Source organism: Herpailurus yagouaroundi, unplaced genomic scaffold (genome assembly GCF_014898765.1).
Source record: "Herpailurus yagouaroundi ecotype Mexico unplaced genomic scaffold, PumYag 67700, whole genome shotgun sequence".
Taxonomy (NCBI): Eukaryota; Metazoa; Chordata; class Mammalia; order Carnivora; family Felidae; genus Herpailurus; species Herpailurus yagouaroundi.
In genome coordinates, this window is record NW_024420499.1 from 6,642,750 (window position 1) to 6,659,021 (window position 16,272).

Below are 16,272 nucleotides of genomic sequence, written 5' to 3' on the forward strand. Positions count from 1 at the left end.
ATGCAAAAACTTCAAAAATATGAGCAAACTAAATTCAACAGCATATTAAAAAAATTATACACCGGGGTGCCTGGGTGGCTCAGTCGGTTAAGCGTCTAACTTCAGTTCAGGTCATGATCTCACAGTATGTGAGTTCGAGCCCTGCGTTGGGCTCTGTGTTGACAACTCAGAGCCTGGAGCATGCTTCGGATTCTGTATCCCCCTCTCTCCCTGCCCCTCCCCTGCTCATACTTTGTCTCTCTCTCTCTCAAAAATAAAATTTAAAAAAACATAAAAAAATCACACACCACAACCAAGTAGGATTTGTCCTGGGATGCAAGGATGACTCAACATATGCAAATCAATCAGTGTGATACACCACATCCACAGAATGAAGGGGGAGATCACATGATTATCTCAACAGATTCAGAAAAAGCATTTGACAAAATTCAATACCCTTTCATGGTGAAACGTTGAGTATTCTAAATTTAAAAAACTAAGGATAAAAGGCCATTACCTCAAAATAATAAAGGTTACATATAGAAAGTCCATAGATAACATCATACCAATGGTGGAAAACTGAAAGCTTTTCTCCTAAGATCAGGAACAAAATAAGGATTCCCACTGTCACCACTTTTACTCACTCTGGTACTAGAAGTCCTGGCCAGAGCAATTAGGCAAATAAATAAATAAACAAATAAATAGACATTTAAATCAGAAAGGAAGAAATAAAATTAGCTTTGTTTGTACATGACATAACCTTACAGGTAAAAATCCTAAAGACTCCACAAAAATTGTTAGAACTAACAAGTGAATTTAGCATACACTCTAAATATTAAGTTTTTTCAGGATACAAAATGAACGTACACAAAATCAGTTATATTTCCATATAATAACAATGAACTATCTGGAAAAAAATTTAGAAAATGTTTCCATTAAAATAGCATCAAAAATAATAAAATACTTAGGAATATATTTAACCAAGGAGGTGACAGACATGTACACTGTAAATGACAAAACACTGCTGAAAGGAATTTAAAGGCACAAATAAATTGCAAGACATCCCATGTTCATGGATTAGAAGACAATACTGTGCAAATGTCCACACTATCCAAATCAATCTACACATTGAATGTGATCCCTATCAAAATCCCGGTGGCATTTTTACAGAAATAGAAAAAATAATGCTAAAATTCATTTGAAACCACAAAGGACCTCAATAGACAAAAGACACTTGAGAAAGTAAAACAAAGCTACAGGCCACACATTTCCTAATTTCAAAATATGTTAAAGTTTACAGCAATCAAAACAGTATCGTACCGGCATAAAGATAGACACATAGACCAATGAAATAGAACATAGTGCCCGGAAATAAACTCACACATATATGGCCAAATGTTCTTTAACAAGCATGCCAAGAGTACACAATGAAGAAAGGATACTCTCTTCAACAAACAATGTTGGGAAAACAACATTCATATGCAAAAGAAAAATCAGGCCCTTATCTTACACCATACACAAAAATCAACTCAAAATTAAAGACTTCAACATAAGGTCTAAAACTATAAAATGCCTCAAAGAAAGCAGGGCAAAAGCTTTGTGACATTAGTCTTGGCAATAACTTTTTGAATATGACACTAAAAAAAAAAAAAAGGCACAGTTAACCAACACAAAAACAGACGGGTGAGACTACACCAAACTTAAAAGCTTCTATTCAGAAAAAAAAAAAAAATCAACAGAATGAAAAGGCAATCTATGGGATAGGAGAAAATATATTCAAACCATGTATCTGATAAGTGGTTAATATCCAAAATATGTAAGGAACAGCTACAACTCAATAGCAAAAACAAAAACACCCAAATAACTTTATTTAACATCAAGCAAAGGATTTGGATAGACATTTTTCCATAGAAGACATACAAATAGCTAACAGGCATATGAAAAGATACTATACATTGCTAATTGTCAGCAAAATGCAAATGAAAACCACACTGCTAATTGTCAGGGAAACGCAAATCAAAACCACAATGCAAAATCACCTCATACTTATTAGGATGACTATTATAAAAAAAATAAAAAATAACTAGTAGTGGTGAAAATGTGGAGAAACTGGAAGCCTTGTGCACTGTTGGTGGGAATGAACAAATGGAATGGCCATTATGTAAAACCCTATGGCAGTTCCTCAAAAAATTTAAAATGGAACTACCATATGATCCAGCAATCCCATTTCCGGGTATTTATCCAAAAGAACTAAGATCAGAATCTTGAAAAGACATTTGCACTGCCATGTTCATTGAAGCATTATCCACAATAGCCAATAGGTAGAAATAACCTAAATGTCCTTCAATGGATGAATGGATTTTTTTTTAAATGTGGTGTATACATACAAGAGAATATTTGTCTACTATATAAATAGAAATCCTGTCACATGCTACAACTTGGATGAACCTTGAGGAAAATATGCTAAGTAAAATAAGCCAGTCACAGAAGATCATCAAACACTGCCTCATTCCATTTACATAGGTACCTAAAGTAGTCAAACTCAAAGAAACAGAAAGTAGAACAGTGGTTTCCAGGGGTTGGTTCCAGGGGTTGTGTGAAGGGGGAAACGGGGGGGGGGGGTTGCTGTTCAATGGGTATAGAGTTTCAGTCATGCAAGATTAAAACGTTCTAAAGATCTCCCATACAACATCATGCCTATAGTTAACAATATTGTAATGTACACTTAAAAATTTGTTAAGAGGGAGGATCTCATATTATACATTTTTTACCACAATAAAAATATGTGACATGTGCCCCTAAAACCACTGCTGAGTGGGAAATTTATAGCACTAAATGTTTGCCTTAGAAAGGAGGAAAAGCCTCAAATTAAAAAATGTAATTTCCTACCTCAAAAAGAAGTGCAAAATAAACCCAACGGAAGTAAAAGGAAATAATACATAAGAGCAGAAATTGATAAGATTTAAAACTAGAAATCAGTACAGGCACCTGGGTGGCTCAGTCGGTTGAGCATCCGACTTCAGCTCAGGTCATGATCTCACAGTTTGTGGGTTCGAGCCCCGCATCAGGCTCTGCTGACAGCTTGCTCTGAGCCTGCAGCCTGCTTCAGATTCTGTGTCTCCTTCTCTCTCTCTGCCCCTCCCCCGCTCATGCTCTGTCTCTCTGTCTCTCAAAAATAAATAAATGTTAAAAAAAATTAGAAATCTGTACAGAAAATCAATGAAATAAAAGAGCTGATTCTTTGAAAAGATCAATAAAATAAACTCCTAGCAAGAGTGATAAATTAAAAAAGAAAGAAGACACAAATTCATATCAGAATGAGACAGGGGATATCACTGGAGACTCTGCAAACTCCAAAAAGATAATAAGGGAATACTACAAACAAATTCACACATATACATTAACAATTTAGGTAGACAGGACCAATGTCTTGAAAAGTGTAAACACATACTCACCCAATATGAAATAGATCATTTGAGTAGCCCTATAACTATTACGGAAATTGAATCTGCACTTTTAAAACTCCAAAAAAAGAAATCTCTGGGTCCAAATGGTTACACTGGAGAATTCCACCAACCACTTAGAGGAGAATTAATACTAATGTTACACAATCTCTTCCAGAAAATAGAAGAGTGAATGCTTCCCAACTCATAAGGCCAACATTTCATTGGTACTAAAATCAGACAAAGTCAGCACAAAAAATTAAATAACAAGCCAATATCATTCATGAATTCACACACACAAATCCTTAACAAAGTATTGGCAAATAGAATTCAGCACTATATAAACAAATTTATACACTATATGACCATGTGGGTTTATTCTAGGGATACAAAGCTGGTTCAGTATTTGAAAATCAATCCGTGTAATCCACCATATTAAGACTAAATAAGAAAAATAATATGGTCATATCAACTGATACAGAAGAGGCTGTTTAACAAAATTCAACACTCATTCATGATAAAAATCCTCAGAAAACTAGTAACTGAAAAGGAATCGCCTCAACTTTAAAAAGAATATCTACCAAAAAAACAAAAACAAAAACAAAAACCCTACGGCTAACATCATACTTAATGCTGAGAGACTAACCATTTCTTCCTTAAGATTGGAAACAAGGCAAGCACTCACCACTAATATTCAACACAATACTGGAAGTCCTAGACAGAACAATATGGGAAGAAAAATAAATAAATAAAACGCCTATAGCGTAAAAGGGAAGCAACATCATTGTCCCTATTTGCAGATGACAAGATAGTCTACAAAGAAAATCCTAAGAAATCGACCAAAACAAATAAACAAATAAATAAAAACAACCTCCTAGAACGTAGTCAGGAAATTCAGCAACAATGCAGGGTACAAGCTCGTCATACAAAAATCATTTGCATTACTAGCAATGGACACATGGAAACCAAAATTAAAAATGCAATACCATTAGGAGTCACTCAAATAAATGAAATAGTAATAATTCTCAAAAACTATGTACAGGACTTGTATGCTGAAAACTACACAATGCTAAAAATGACACAATGCTGATAAAAGAAATGAAAGAAAATCTAAATAAATGGAGAGATATTCACCGTTCACGGATTGGAAGGGTCAACATAGTAAAGATGTCAATTCTCCCCAAACTGATATACAGGTCAAATATAATTCCTATCAACATCCTAGCAAAAATATTTTTTAGATATAGGTGAGATTATTCTAAAATGTATAGGAACAGGAAAAGAAACAAACGATATTGAAAAAATAATAAAGGAGGAGGAATCACTCTACCTGACTTTTAAATTTATTATAGAGCTATAGTAATGAAGACTTTCGAGTACGGCAGAGTGACAGACACATAAACAGACACATGAATCAGAACAGAAAACCCAGAAATAGGCCTATTCGAATTCAGCATACTCATTTTTTTTTTTTTACCATGGTACAAAAGCAATTCAATGAAACTGAAACAATTGGATAGCCATAGTTTAAAATGTTAATCTCAGGGCACCTGGGTGGCCCAGTCGGTTAAGTATTCAACTTCAATTCAAGTCATGATCTTGTGGTTGTGAGCTCAAGCCCCACATTGGGCTCTCTGCTGTCTGCACAGAGCCCACTTTAAATCCTTGGTCTCCGTCTTTCTCTGCCCTCCCTTGCTCGCGCACACGTGCTCTCTCTCTCAAAAATAAACATTAAAAAAAATTTAATCTCAACTCAAACCTCACACTATATACAAAAATTACAAAAAAATGGATCATGGACTTCAAATGTAAAATGTAACTATAAATCTTTTAGAAAAAACCTAGGTAAAATCTTTGAGATCCAGGGCTTAATTAAGAGTTATACATAACAACAAAAGCATAATCCATAAAAGAAAAAAAAATCGATGAATTGGACTTCACCACAATTACGTTCTTGCTCTGTGAAAAATCCTATTCATAAGATGAAAAGACAAGCCACAGACTGCTACTTGCAAATTACACATATGACCAAGCATTGTATCTAAACTATATAAAGAACTCTCAAAACTCAACAGTTAAAAAAAACAAACAATGCATTTAGAAAATGGGCAAAGTACATGAAGAAACATTTCATGGAAGAAGATACAGGGATGGCAAACACACAAAAAATGTTCACTATCATTAGCCATTAGAAACATTCAAATAAAATCATAAGGTATCAAGCACTATGCACCTATCAGAATGGCTCAAATAAAACAATGACAATACCAGTACTGGCAAGGATGCAGAGAAACTGGAACTCTCATACGCTGCTGATAGGAATGCAAAATGGCATAGCCACTCTGGAAAAAGTCTGTCAGTTTCTTTAAAAACTAAACATATACTTACCATATGACCCAGCAATTGCTCTGCTGGGCATTTATATCACAGAAATGAAAATTTAGGTCCAAACAAAATCCTATACTCAAGTGTTCATAACAATTTTATTTATAGTAGCCCCAAACTGGAAACCAAAATGTCCCTCAATAGTAGAAGGGTTCAACCTAACCCTAATTTTGGTATATCCAAAGCATGGAATACTTCTCAGCAATAAAAAAAACAAACTATAGATATACCTATCAACTTGGGTGGATCTGAAGGTCATTTTTATGAAGTAAAAAAAAAATTGGAAAAGTTACATATTTTATGATTTCATTTGTATAAAATTCAAAAAATGACAAAATTATACAGAGAGAGAACAAATTAATATTTGTCAGGGGTACAGACAATGGCAGTTAGTGGTAGGTGTGACCATAAAAGGGCAGCTTTCTAGTGATGGAATATTTCTGTATCTTGATTGCTGTGATGGTTACGCAAATCCACTCATGTGATAAAGTAACACAAGACTGTGCACACACATCATTCCAGTGTCAATTTCCTGCTTTTCATATTGTATTATGATTATATAAAATGTCTGGGGTAAACTGGAGGAAGAATATATGGAGACTTTTTGTACTATTTTTACAACTTGTGAGTCTTTTATTATTGATAATAAAAAGTTAAAAGAAACCACTTAGAAGGCAAATAACTCAGAAAGAAGAAAGTGGAAGCTAAAACCCAAGGAACAAATAAATAAAATGTTTTATTATAACAGCCAGTTTTATGAAGGGATAGATTTTAATTTTTTTAATGTTTATTTATTTTTGAGACAGAGAGAGACAGAGCAGGAACAGGGGAGGGGCAGAGAGAGAGGGAGACACAGAATCTGAAACAGGCTCCAGGCTCTGAGCTGTCAGCACAGAGCCCAAAGCGGGGCTCAAACTCACGGACCGTGAGATCATGACCTGAGCTGAAGTCGGACGCTTAACCGACCAAGCCACCCAGGCACCCCTGAAGGGACAGATTTTAAATGGGGAAGGTTTATATAGGCCAGTGACATGCAACACCAAAGACATTTACCTGTAAGATCAAAACGTGTTTAAAAAATATTAGGGGTACCTGGGTGGCTCAGTCAGTTAAACGTCCTACTTCAGCCTAGGTCATGACTTTGCTAGTCTGTGGGTTCGAGCCCCATATCAGGCTCTGTGCTGTCAGCTCAGAGCCTGGAGCCTGCTTCGGATTCTGTGTCTCCCTCTCTCTCTGTCCCTGCCCCACTCACACTCTCTCTTTATCTCTTAAAAATAAACATTAAAAAAAATGTTTAATATTAGAGCCACAGATTAAAACGTCTCCTCTTAAATCAGGCAACTGTCAATTATGTTTGCAATAAGCCACATAAACGAATTACATCTTTAAACAATGAAAAATGAATTGCGAAGTACCTTCATGCCAGTTGTTCAAACTTTATCCAGTAAGTGGTAGGGATGGAGGAGTTTCATTCTGGTTAACCCAGAATATATCCCTGAGACTATTATATGGTTAATTGATTCACATTCACCCTGTGTAAGGTATCCTCAGGTTTGCTTCACTATAGAATATTTTCATTTCCAGTTATGCTATGAAAAGAATATTTGCACTGAGTAAAATATTTTGTGATACTTATCACCTTTCTAATTAGAAAGGAGCACCTGGGGGGGAAATTAGCTCTCTCTGCACTGTCCAAAATGATAACCACTGGCCACATGAAGCTGTTTAAATTTAAAATAATTAAAATCAAATAAAGTTTAAATTTTAGTTCCTAGACACATTTCAAGTGTTCAATGTAATAGTGGCGATTGTGAAAATTAAAAAAGGGAAACATCAATAAAATGTAATCAAGAGGCTAGAAGGGGAGGTGTGTCAATCACAGACCCCCAACAGGAAGAGACCTATCTTGTATTCCCATCAGAAAGAAACCTATACGTTACTATCCCAGCAGGAGGAAGAACGATTTTCTCCTTGGGTGGGACCAGACCAGCCAATGAGAGACTCACAATTCAACCAGTAAAAAGCCACTACACTTCAAACTCCCAGGTTACCCCAATGGACTTTTTGCTTAGAACAGCTCCTACCAATTCCCCCCTTTTCCTCTACAAAAAGAGCCTTCCTCTCTTTTGTTCTCCAGACTTGCCTATGGTTTTGAGGTAGCTTGCATGTCCTGAATTGTGATTCTCTGCTATTCCTTAATAAACCTATATTTGCTTTTAAAATCACTGCCACTTTTAAAGTTAACACTACCAAACTAGAAGAGCATAGATACAGAACTTTTCCATCATCACAAACAGTTCTATACAACAGCGTTGCTCTAGAGTGTGAAAAACATGTCATTTCCCTACAATCAGAGGTAGAGTTACAGCCCAAAGAGCTACAGGAATTAGTATTGCATCATCTGAAGTTTTCATTAATACATAATTTCATCTTTAGCAATACTGAGCAGTATGTTGCAGTGGTTAAGTGCTAGGGCTTTGGGGTAGAATAGTCCTGGATTTCAACTTTAGCTCCAACTTTTACTAAATTGTGTGGCCTTAGGCATGTTAGATTACGTCAATGCTCTGAACCAGCATTCTCAGTTTTAAATAGGCGGGGACTGGAGGGACAATAGTACCTACCTCATAAGGTTGTTGTGAGGGATTAAATGAGATAAGACCAATAACTGACACAGGTGATCTATAAATGTTAGTTATCCTTAACATTATTAAGTCCAGAAGATGAACTTGGCATGTTTTAGGACCTACAATCTAGGTGACCAGTAGAAAAGCCAATAGGAAACATTCAATCATAAGAGCAGCAAGGGAGTCAGTCCCAACAGGGGCCTCTTTGACTCTTGATAGATAAACAGTAACCACATTGTTCCTTCATAACTTGGGGCCAGAGACAAAAGGGACCTTCTCCCTTATACATCTGTTTATCTTTCAGCTTTCAAAAAGCCAAGGGGTACCTTACCCTCAGCCTTAAGGGACTCAGAATTGAAAGTTAACTGCCATGTTGCATCAAAATTAAAAAAAAGAAATAAAAATAAATAAAATAAAAGTGCAGCACATCATCTATAAAAGATTACCCAAACAAGTCACTCAGTAGGAGAGGTACTTCGAATTGTTTTTCCAGCTGTTTTTAGCAATCAAATCCAATTCCTTGATGTATTATTAAGGTAAAGTGTTACTATATTCACTCTTGTGTGAATACCATACACCAAGCCTGCTGTATTTCTGTAATCAACAAGATAAACATTTACTGAATACCTACTACATACAGGACACTTTTACTCTACATCAGCCCATCAGCAAACTAGCATCTGGCAGGCCAAATGAAGTCCACTTGTGTTTTTTTCTATGGTAAACAAGGTAGTAATGATTTTTACATTTTTTAACTGCTGGGAAAACTGCCCTCAACCACTATTATCAAACACTGAATGGCTCTGGAAATTAGCTTTTGCTGAAGACTTGATAATGTTCCTTAATCAATCCAATCTAAAATAACAAGGCAAACAGCCTTCTTTTTGAAAGTTACACTGCAGGAAAGTCATTTCAACAACTAACATTGTTTGAGTCAAAAGCAATGTCCACATGCTTTATACACTTCCCATGCTCTCACAAGTCAAAACAACAAAGTCACAATGAGATACCACTTCACGCCCACTAGAATGGCTATAATAAAAAAGGTAGACATTAACAAGTGTTGGTAAAGATACAGAGAAACTGAAAGCCTCATGCCTTGCTGGTGGGAATGTAAAATGGTGCCGAGGTGGTAGAAAACAGTTTGGCAGTTCCTCACAAAGTTAAATAGAGTTGCCTTGTGGCCCAGCAATTCTACAAGTAGGTATGTATCAAGAGAAATGAAAACATGTCTGCACAGAAACTTGCACACGAATGTTCATAGGGAAGCATTATTCATAATAAACAAAAGGTAGAAACCACCCAAATTCTCATCAACTGATGAACCGATAAATAAAATATTGTAAAACCATACGATGGAATATTATTCAGCCACAAAAAGGAACAAAGTTACTGATAAATACTAAAATTTGGATAAATGTCAAAAACATGCTATGTGAAAGAAGGCTGACACAAAAGACCACATATTGTGTCATTCTGTTCATGTGAAAATCCAGAAAAAGAAAATCCGTAGAAAAAGAAAGTATTGGTTGCCTAAGGCAGGGGGTAGAAATGGGGAGTGACTGAAAATGAGCACAAAGTTTCTTTCTGGGGGGATGGAAATCTTTTAGCTAAGACTGCAGTGAGGGTAACACAACTCTAAATTACATTAATAATAATCAAATTGTACATTTTTTAAAATGCATAACACCAAAAGCGTGGCCTACAAAAGAAAAAAATTATAAATTGGACCTCACCAAAATTCAAAACTTTTGCACTTCAAAAGACACCATTAAGAAAATGAAAAGACAAGCAATAGACAAGAAGAAAATATCCACGTATCATCCATCTGGCAGGGACTTGCATTTAGAATACATCAACAATTCTTACAACTCAACAATAAAAAGGTAATAAAGATCATAACTCAATTCAAAAGTGGGAAAAACATATGAACAGACACTTCACCAAAGAAGATACACAACTGACTCATAAGCACATAAAATGATGTTCATCATCATTAGTTGTTAAGGAAATACAAATTATAACCAGATGAGTTATCATTTCATACCCATTTAGAATGGCTATAGTAAAAAGACAGACAATAACAAATGTTGGTGAGGATCTGGAGAAACAAAAACCCTCATTCATTGCTGGGGGAAAAACAAAATAGTGCTGCTGCTTTGGAAAACAGTTTTGCAGCTTCTTAAAAAGTTACACGTAAATTTGCCATATGTTCTAGTAATTCCACCCTTAGGTATCTACCAATAAGAAATGAAAACATATGTCTACAGGGAGACCTGCACACAAATGTTCTTAGCAGCATTAGTCATAATAGCCAACAACTGGAAACAAACTATTAACTAGTAAGTAGACAGACAAAATGTGTCATAGCTATAAAGTAGAATACTGTTTGGCAATAAAAATCAATGAAGTATCGATACATTCTACAATATGGATGAACCTTAAAACTATTATGCTCAGTGAAAGAAGCCAGGCATGAAAGACCACATATTGTATGATTTTATTTAGATGAAATCTCAAAAAAGGGAAAATTTATAGAGACAGAAAGTAGACCAGTGGTTACCTGGGACTGGGAGTGGGAATAAGAATTAACTATAAATAAGCATGAGGGCAATCTTATTGGGAGAGTGAAAATGTTCTAAAACAGATTATGGGGATGGCTGCACTACTAAGTAAAGTTACTAAAAATCATTTGATTGTACATTTGCAGTGAGTGCATTTTATTCTATGTAAAAAATATTTCAGTAAAGCTGTTAAAAACAGGAAAGGAACAGTAAGGGAAACTGGGTGAAGGGTACACAGGAATTCTGCTCTATCTTTGCAACTTTTCTATAAAACTAAAGCTATGCTGAAATTTAAAAAGTCAAATAAAAGTTAACAAGGGTATGTTTGTCGGTTGATATTAGTATTTGGCAGTACCTATCAATGTGAAGAGACGTTTACAAAGATGAAATAAAAAATCTCATTACGGATCAGCATCAACAGATGAACATTTGACATGATTCTTAAAATGGGGAACATTGACTGTAATCCCCAATTAAACCAAATGTTATCCCCCCAAAAAAGAATTCCATTATTCTTATTAGTAGTCCTGTATTACAAAACAAGTAGTCAACTATTATTTTATTTTTGGATTTCATCAATAAACGTTTGTTGAAATTTGTTTTCTGTCTTGTTATATACGTGCCTACAAATTATCCTCAATTTTGCCTTTTGGCCTGCAACACCTAAAATATTTACTATCTGGCCCTTCACATAAAGTTTGCCAAGCCCTGCTCTACACTATAAGAGGATACATACAAACATTATCAGTCTCTTTCTTGAGTGTATTCTTATCATTACCTAGTTTTGGCATAACGCCCTCCTGGATATGCCTATAAAGGATAAGCCTTGCATCTCTTCTGCTATGGCACTATTTGGGATTTCCATAAATAGAAACACTATTAGCTTAATATTTCTAGCAAAGCCTCCAGGCCATCGTTGTTATCATGACACCAAAAGGCCAACACCATACCACAATATCAAGACTCTCATCGAGTTGTGATGTCACCAGGCCATGGACTCACCGAGGTCAATTAGATATCAAGTGGCTCTTACGGCCTCACACCCTGCCTTTGGCATCACCCTGGCACATCACCTTACTATGGAGGCATATGCCATCACTGCTGTGACAGAATTCTGCCCTGATGCCGCTCCGCCAATATGTCAGAATAATTAACCCCTACTTCTTTCCACTCCTTTGGTGGCGGCAGAGAGGGGGAGGGTAGCCACAGCCATCCGCACAAGCTCAGGAGGTAGTCCTCAGCTCCTACTGTTGTCCCTTCCGCCTGCCACTGCAAGTCACAGGGCCCCCGTGGGACAGGACCTTCAGGCTCCCATAACTCTCTTGCCAGGACCCCGTACCCGTTTCTCGTGGCCGACTCAATGGCCCAACAGTGACCACCCACCCCGGTTCCACACGAAGCCGCTCCCCGTACCTGACTCCATTCTCCAGCTGTCATCCTGGGCCAATTCCACCGGCCACTTGACTACGGCGGCCGCAAGGACCCTGGGACTTGTAGTTCCGCACTGCTAGGGGCAGAGCCGGCGACCGCCGCAAAGGCGCCTCCCTTCCCGGAATTGCCCTCGAACTGCAACTCCCAGAGGCGCCCCGCGGTGGGAAAGGGGCAAAGGCACGAGAAAGATTAGTGATTGGTGGAACTCTGTCGGCTCTTTTGATTGGCAGTCAAGGCTGGGGACGTGAGGCGGTCGTTGGTCCGGTGTTGCACGGAGATCCTGGAAAGGCGAAATGGAGGGGTGTGTATCTAACCTAATGGTCTGCAACCTGGCCTACAGCGGGAAGCTGGAGGAGTTGAAGGAGAGGATCCTGTCTGATAAATCCCTGGCTACTAGAACGGACCAGGTAAAGGAGTTCTGGGGCCTCTCCGCAGGCTGCCGTGTCGACCAGGCCCAACGTGGCCGCCTGGCCTGGCCCAGACGGAGGCCGGTTCCCTGAGGGCCAGATCCCCGCCCCCACCGCCCCATCCTTCCCCGGGGTCACCTCAGGACTCGGGATCGGGCGGTAGGAGCTAGCCCCGCAAACCTCTAATATTTGGGGGAAGAGGAGGCCCATACTAAGCACGCTAAATTTTGGATATTTCTAGAACGTTTACCGCGTTTCTCAGAAATGCCTACTCTTTGAGATACCCGTGAGGAGGAGATGGAAAGCTTTTTTTTTTTTAATGTGTTTGTTTACTTTTTCTAGTAAATGTATACAATGAAACATATGTAACCGAAAGCCAATTCTCTGGAGGGCAGTTTAGTAGGAGCTGGGGATAAGGTCGAGTGGAAGAAGCACACGTTGTTAAAGTAACCCTGGATCATCCGTCCGGTAGCATTGTCCTACGAATACTCAGGAGAGAAGTTTACGTGGGGCTTTCAGAACATAGAATGGCAGGACCTGATTCAGTCTCCCTCAGAAGAGTGAATGTTGTAATTGGAAAGGTTTTGCAAAGGAGAGAAGGTTGGTTAAACCTTGAAGGGTGAGTGAGATTTTCTTAGAGGGTGAAGGGGCATTCTTAGGCGGAGGCGGAACAAAAGTGAATGGACTTTGGGAAATCTGCTCTTCGGCTCAAGGGACCCCCATGCTTTCACCCTGCGTTTCTAGAGAGATTCACTGTGACCTCAACAAGCCAACAAATATTTATAGATTGCATTCTACATGACAGGCACCCTGCTAAGCACTAGTCAGACAGCATCATATACTTGTGAATCCCCATTTTGTGTCTTTGAGAAGAGTAGAAGTCAGGAGACTTTACTCTGGAACTTTCCTTTATTGCTTAACCTGAAAATGGCCTTATCTTTATTTAGTTTACTTTCATTATGATCTGACCGTTTTTAATACTTTTAATTTAACTTAATAATGTCAAATGAAGTTTTAATAATCTATTCATCAACTCAATGGCATAAAAAAGAGGGAAGCTGTTCAAGATCAAGAGACTTAAGAACCAACAATCCTATGCAAATTATGGGCCTTGTAAGGAGCCTCATGGAAGCAAAGCAGCTGTTAAAAAAACATTTGGGGGACTCCTGGGGAAATCTGAATACAGACAGCTTTAGATTTTATAAAGAAGTTAGTGTTAATTTTTATTGGTGTAATAATGGTCTCATAGCTATTTTAAACAGCATCCTTCTTTAGATACTGAAATGTTTAGGGATGAAAAGTCATAATATTTAGGATTTGTTTTTTTTTTAATGTCATGGAGGAAACTAAGTGAGGCAAATATGACAACATACTAAATCTAGGTGATAAACATATGGGTTTCTATTATATTCCCTCTATTTTTATGTGTTTGAAATTATTTTATAATAAAGTTTGAAATACCACATTCTTTTCCATAGAGCTAAGAAATACAGCTGTCACTGCAAAAAGGAAATTCCCTTTGAGAGAAATGACTAACTCCTAGCTTATTATTTTTTAAAAGCAACGTTGCTGTCTAATTTTGTGGGTAGCATGATTTTTAAATGATTATGTGGATAATCTCAACTAGTTGTATAGACATTTCTTTCCCATAAGATTGATTTGTTCTTGGGGGGCCTGAGTGGCTCAGTTGGTTAAGCGTCTGAGTTCAGCTCAGGTCATGATCTCACAGCTTGCGAGTTCACCCCTGCATCGGGCTCTGTGATGACAGCTCAGAGCCTAGAGCCTGCTTCAGATTTTGTGTCTCCCTCTCTCTCTGCCCCTCCCCTGCTCTCGTGCTCTCTCTCTGTCAAAAAAATAAACATTAAAAAAATTTTTTTTTAAGATTTTTTTTTTTTTTTTACCAGAGTATCTATAAATTTTGTGTCAGACAGGGGTTTGTGTTCCAGCTTCACCATTTAATAGCTATGTGACCTTGGACGAATTGCTTACCCTGAGGATTCTTAGTTTCCTCATCTGTAAAATGGGGCTCATGTCCACTGTACAGGATCATGGAGATTAAATGAGATGATGCTTGCAAAACTCCTAGTGCAGTGCCTGGTATAAAAGAACATAAATAATATAACAGTAAATAGCCAAAGCTTTTTTTCTGCCAAGCCTTGAAATCAGTTTCTTGCTCTGCCATTTTCATGGCTGTATTCTGCACAGAATTACACCTGTCAGTGGATTCTCCTCCATGTTACTAAAACCTTGGTGTCTCTTACAGCAATAAGTAATATAGTTTAAGGACCTGAGGGTCCAGGGCTCTCTACTTCTTGTTTCCAAACTGTAGGTTTGCTGGCCTCAATATTAATTTTTTATGCTTTCTTACCTTCTATTTCATCTCAAGAATGTTGATCTTCTCACTTCTCTGTTTCCCGTGCAGGACAGCAGAACCGCATTGCACTGGGCCTGCTCAGCCGGACATACCGAAATTGTTGAATTCTTGCTGCAACTTGGAGTGCCCGTGAATGATAAAGATGATGTGAGGACCAGGCAGAGTTGATAAATGCTCAAGTTATCTGTAGCCTCTAGTCTAGTGTTCACTGAAAACTGAGTATTAAGCTCACAAACAAAATTGAAACCTTTATGACTAGGCAGTCACAGCAAGGGGCCCTGGTGACCAGGCACAGGACTAGAGGTTGCCTTATTTTAGAATGTTCATTCTGCCATTCAAACCCTGGAGGTTAAGGTTAACACGCAGATTAAGGCTATAATACTACAAATCCTTTTTATTATGTTGGGAAGTTGTGGGGGGGGGGGTTTGTTGTTTTTTTTGTTTTTATTTTGTTTTGTTTTTGGTGAATACGACCTGAATACTTAGGGCTTGGATATCCTTTTGTTGTTATAGAGAGATTTATTGTAATGATATTGGCTCTATTAAGATAAAACTTGTGAAGAATAAGGATGGAATTTTTTGTAGGCAAAGATTCCTCTTCAAGGATACTCACTGAAATAATACTTATAATAGCCAAGAAATAAAAACAATTTAATGCAGGAATGGTTGAGTACAGTATGAATATCTCTACAATAAAATAATATGCAAGCAATAAACATAAGAATCCAAAGAATAACGTGCAAAAGTCTCACAACAAAACGATAAGTGGACATTGTGGGAAATGCAAACTCACAGAACTTTATATCCTGCCGTCCCAATTTGAGAACACATTATTTATATATATATATATATATATATATATATATATATATATATATATATATAATTATTTCTGTGTTAGGGGATTATGGGTGGTTTTTTTCCCCTCTTGTATGCATCTACTGCCCACATTCTCTGCAGTGCTTAATGAGGGAAAAAGAATGTTATTTTCTTAAACCGTTCACACACAGCTTTGTGTAAACCTTACCTGCATGCTAGTATTAATCCCTATGCATTTCCTCTATC

General features: G+C 37.4%; 2 protein-coding genes across 3 annotated transcripts in view; one reads left to right on the forward strand and one right to left on the reverse strand.

The window, feature by feature from the left end:
• The window catches only part of ATG4A (autophagy related 4A cysteine peptidase), a 63,063-nt gene extending 50,553 nt beyond the window's left edge, over window positions 1–12,510 (reverse strand). Inside the window, exon 1 of the mRNA XM_040468497.1 lies at window positions 12,409–12,510. Within this exon, the coding sequence (XP_040324431.1) occupies window positions 12,409–12,418 (10 nt within the window). The 5' untranslated portion in view covers window positions 12,419–12,510. The remainder of the gene's footprint in view (window positions 1–12,408) is intronic.
• Window positions 12,511–12,657: 147 nt separating this feature from the next.
• PSMD10 (proteasome 26S subunit, non-ATPase 10) overlaps window positions 12,658–16,272 on the forward strand; it is a 7,442-nt gene continuing 3,827 nt past the window's right edge. The window contains exons 1-2 of one of the 2 annotated variants that reach the window (XM_040468500.1): window positions 12,658–12,833; window positions 15,256–15,354. In XM_040468500.1, the coding sequence (XP_040324434.1) occupies window positions 12,720–12,833; window positions 15,256–15,354 (213 nt within the window). In that variant the 5' untranslated portion in view covers window positions 12,658–12,719. The remainder of the gene's footprint in view (window positions 12,834–15,255; window positions 15,355–16,272) is intronic. The other variant, XM_040468498.1, reaches the window with a different exon arrangement.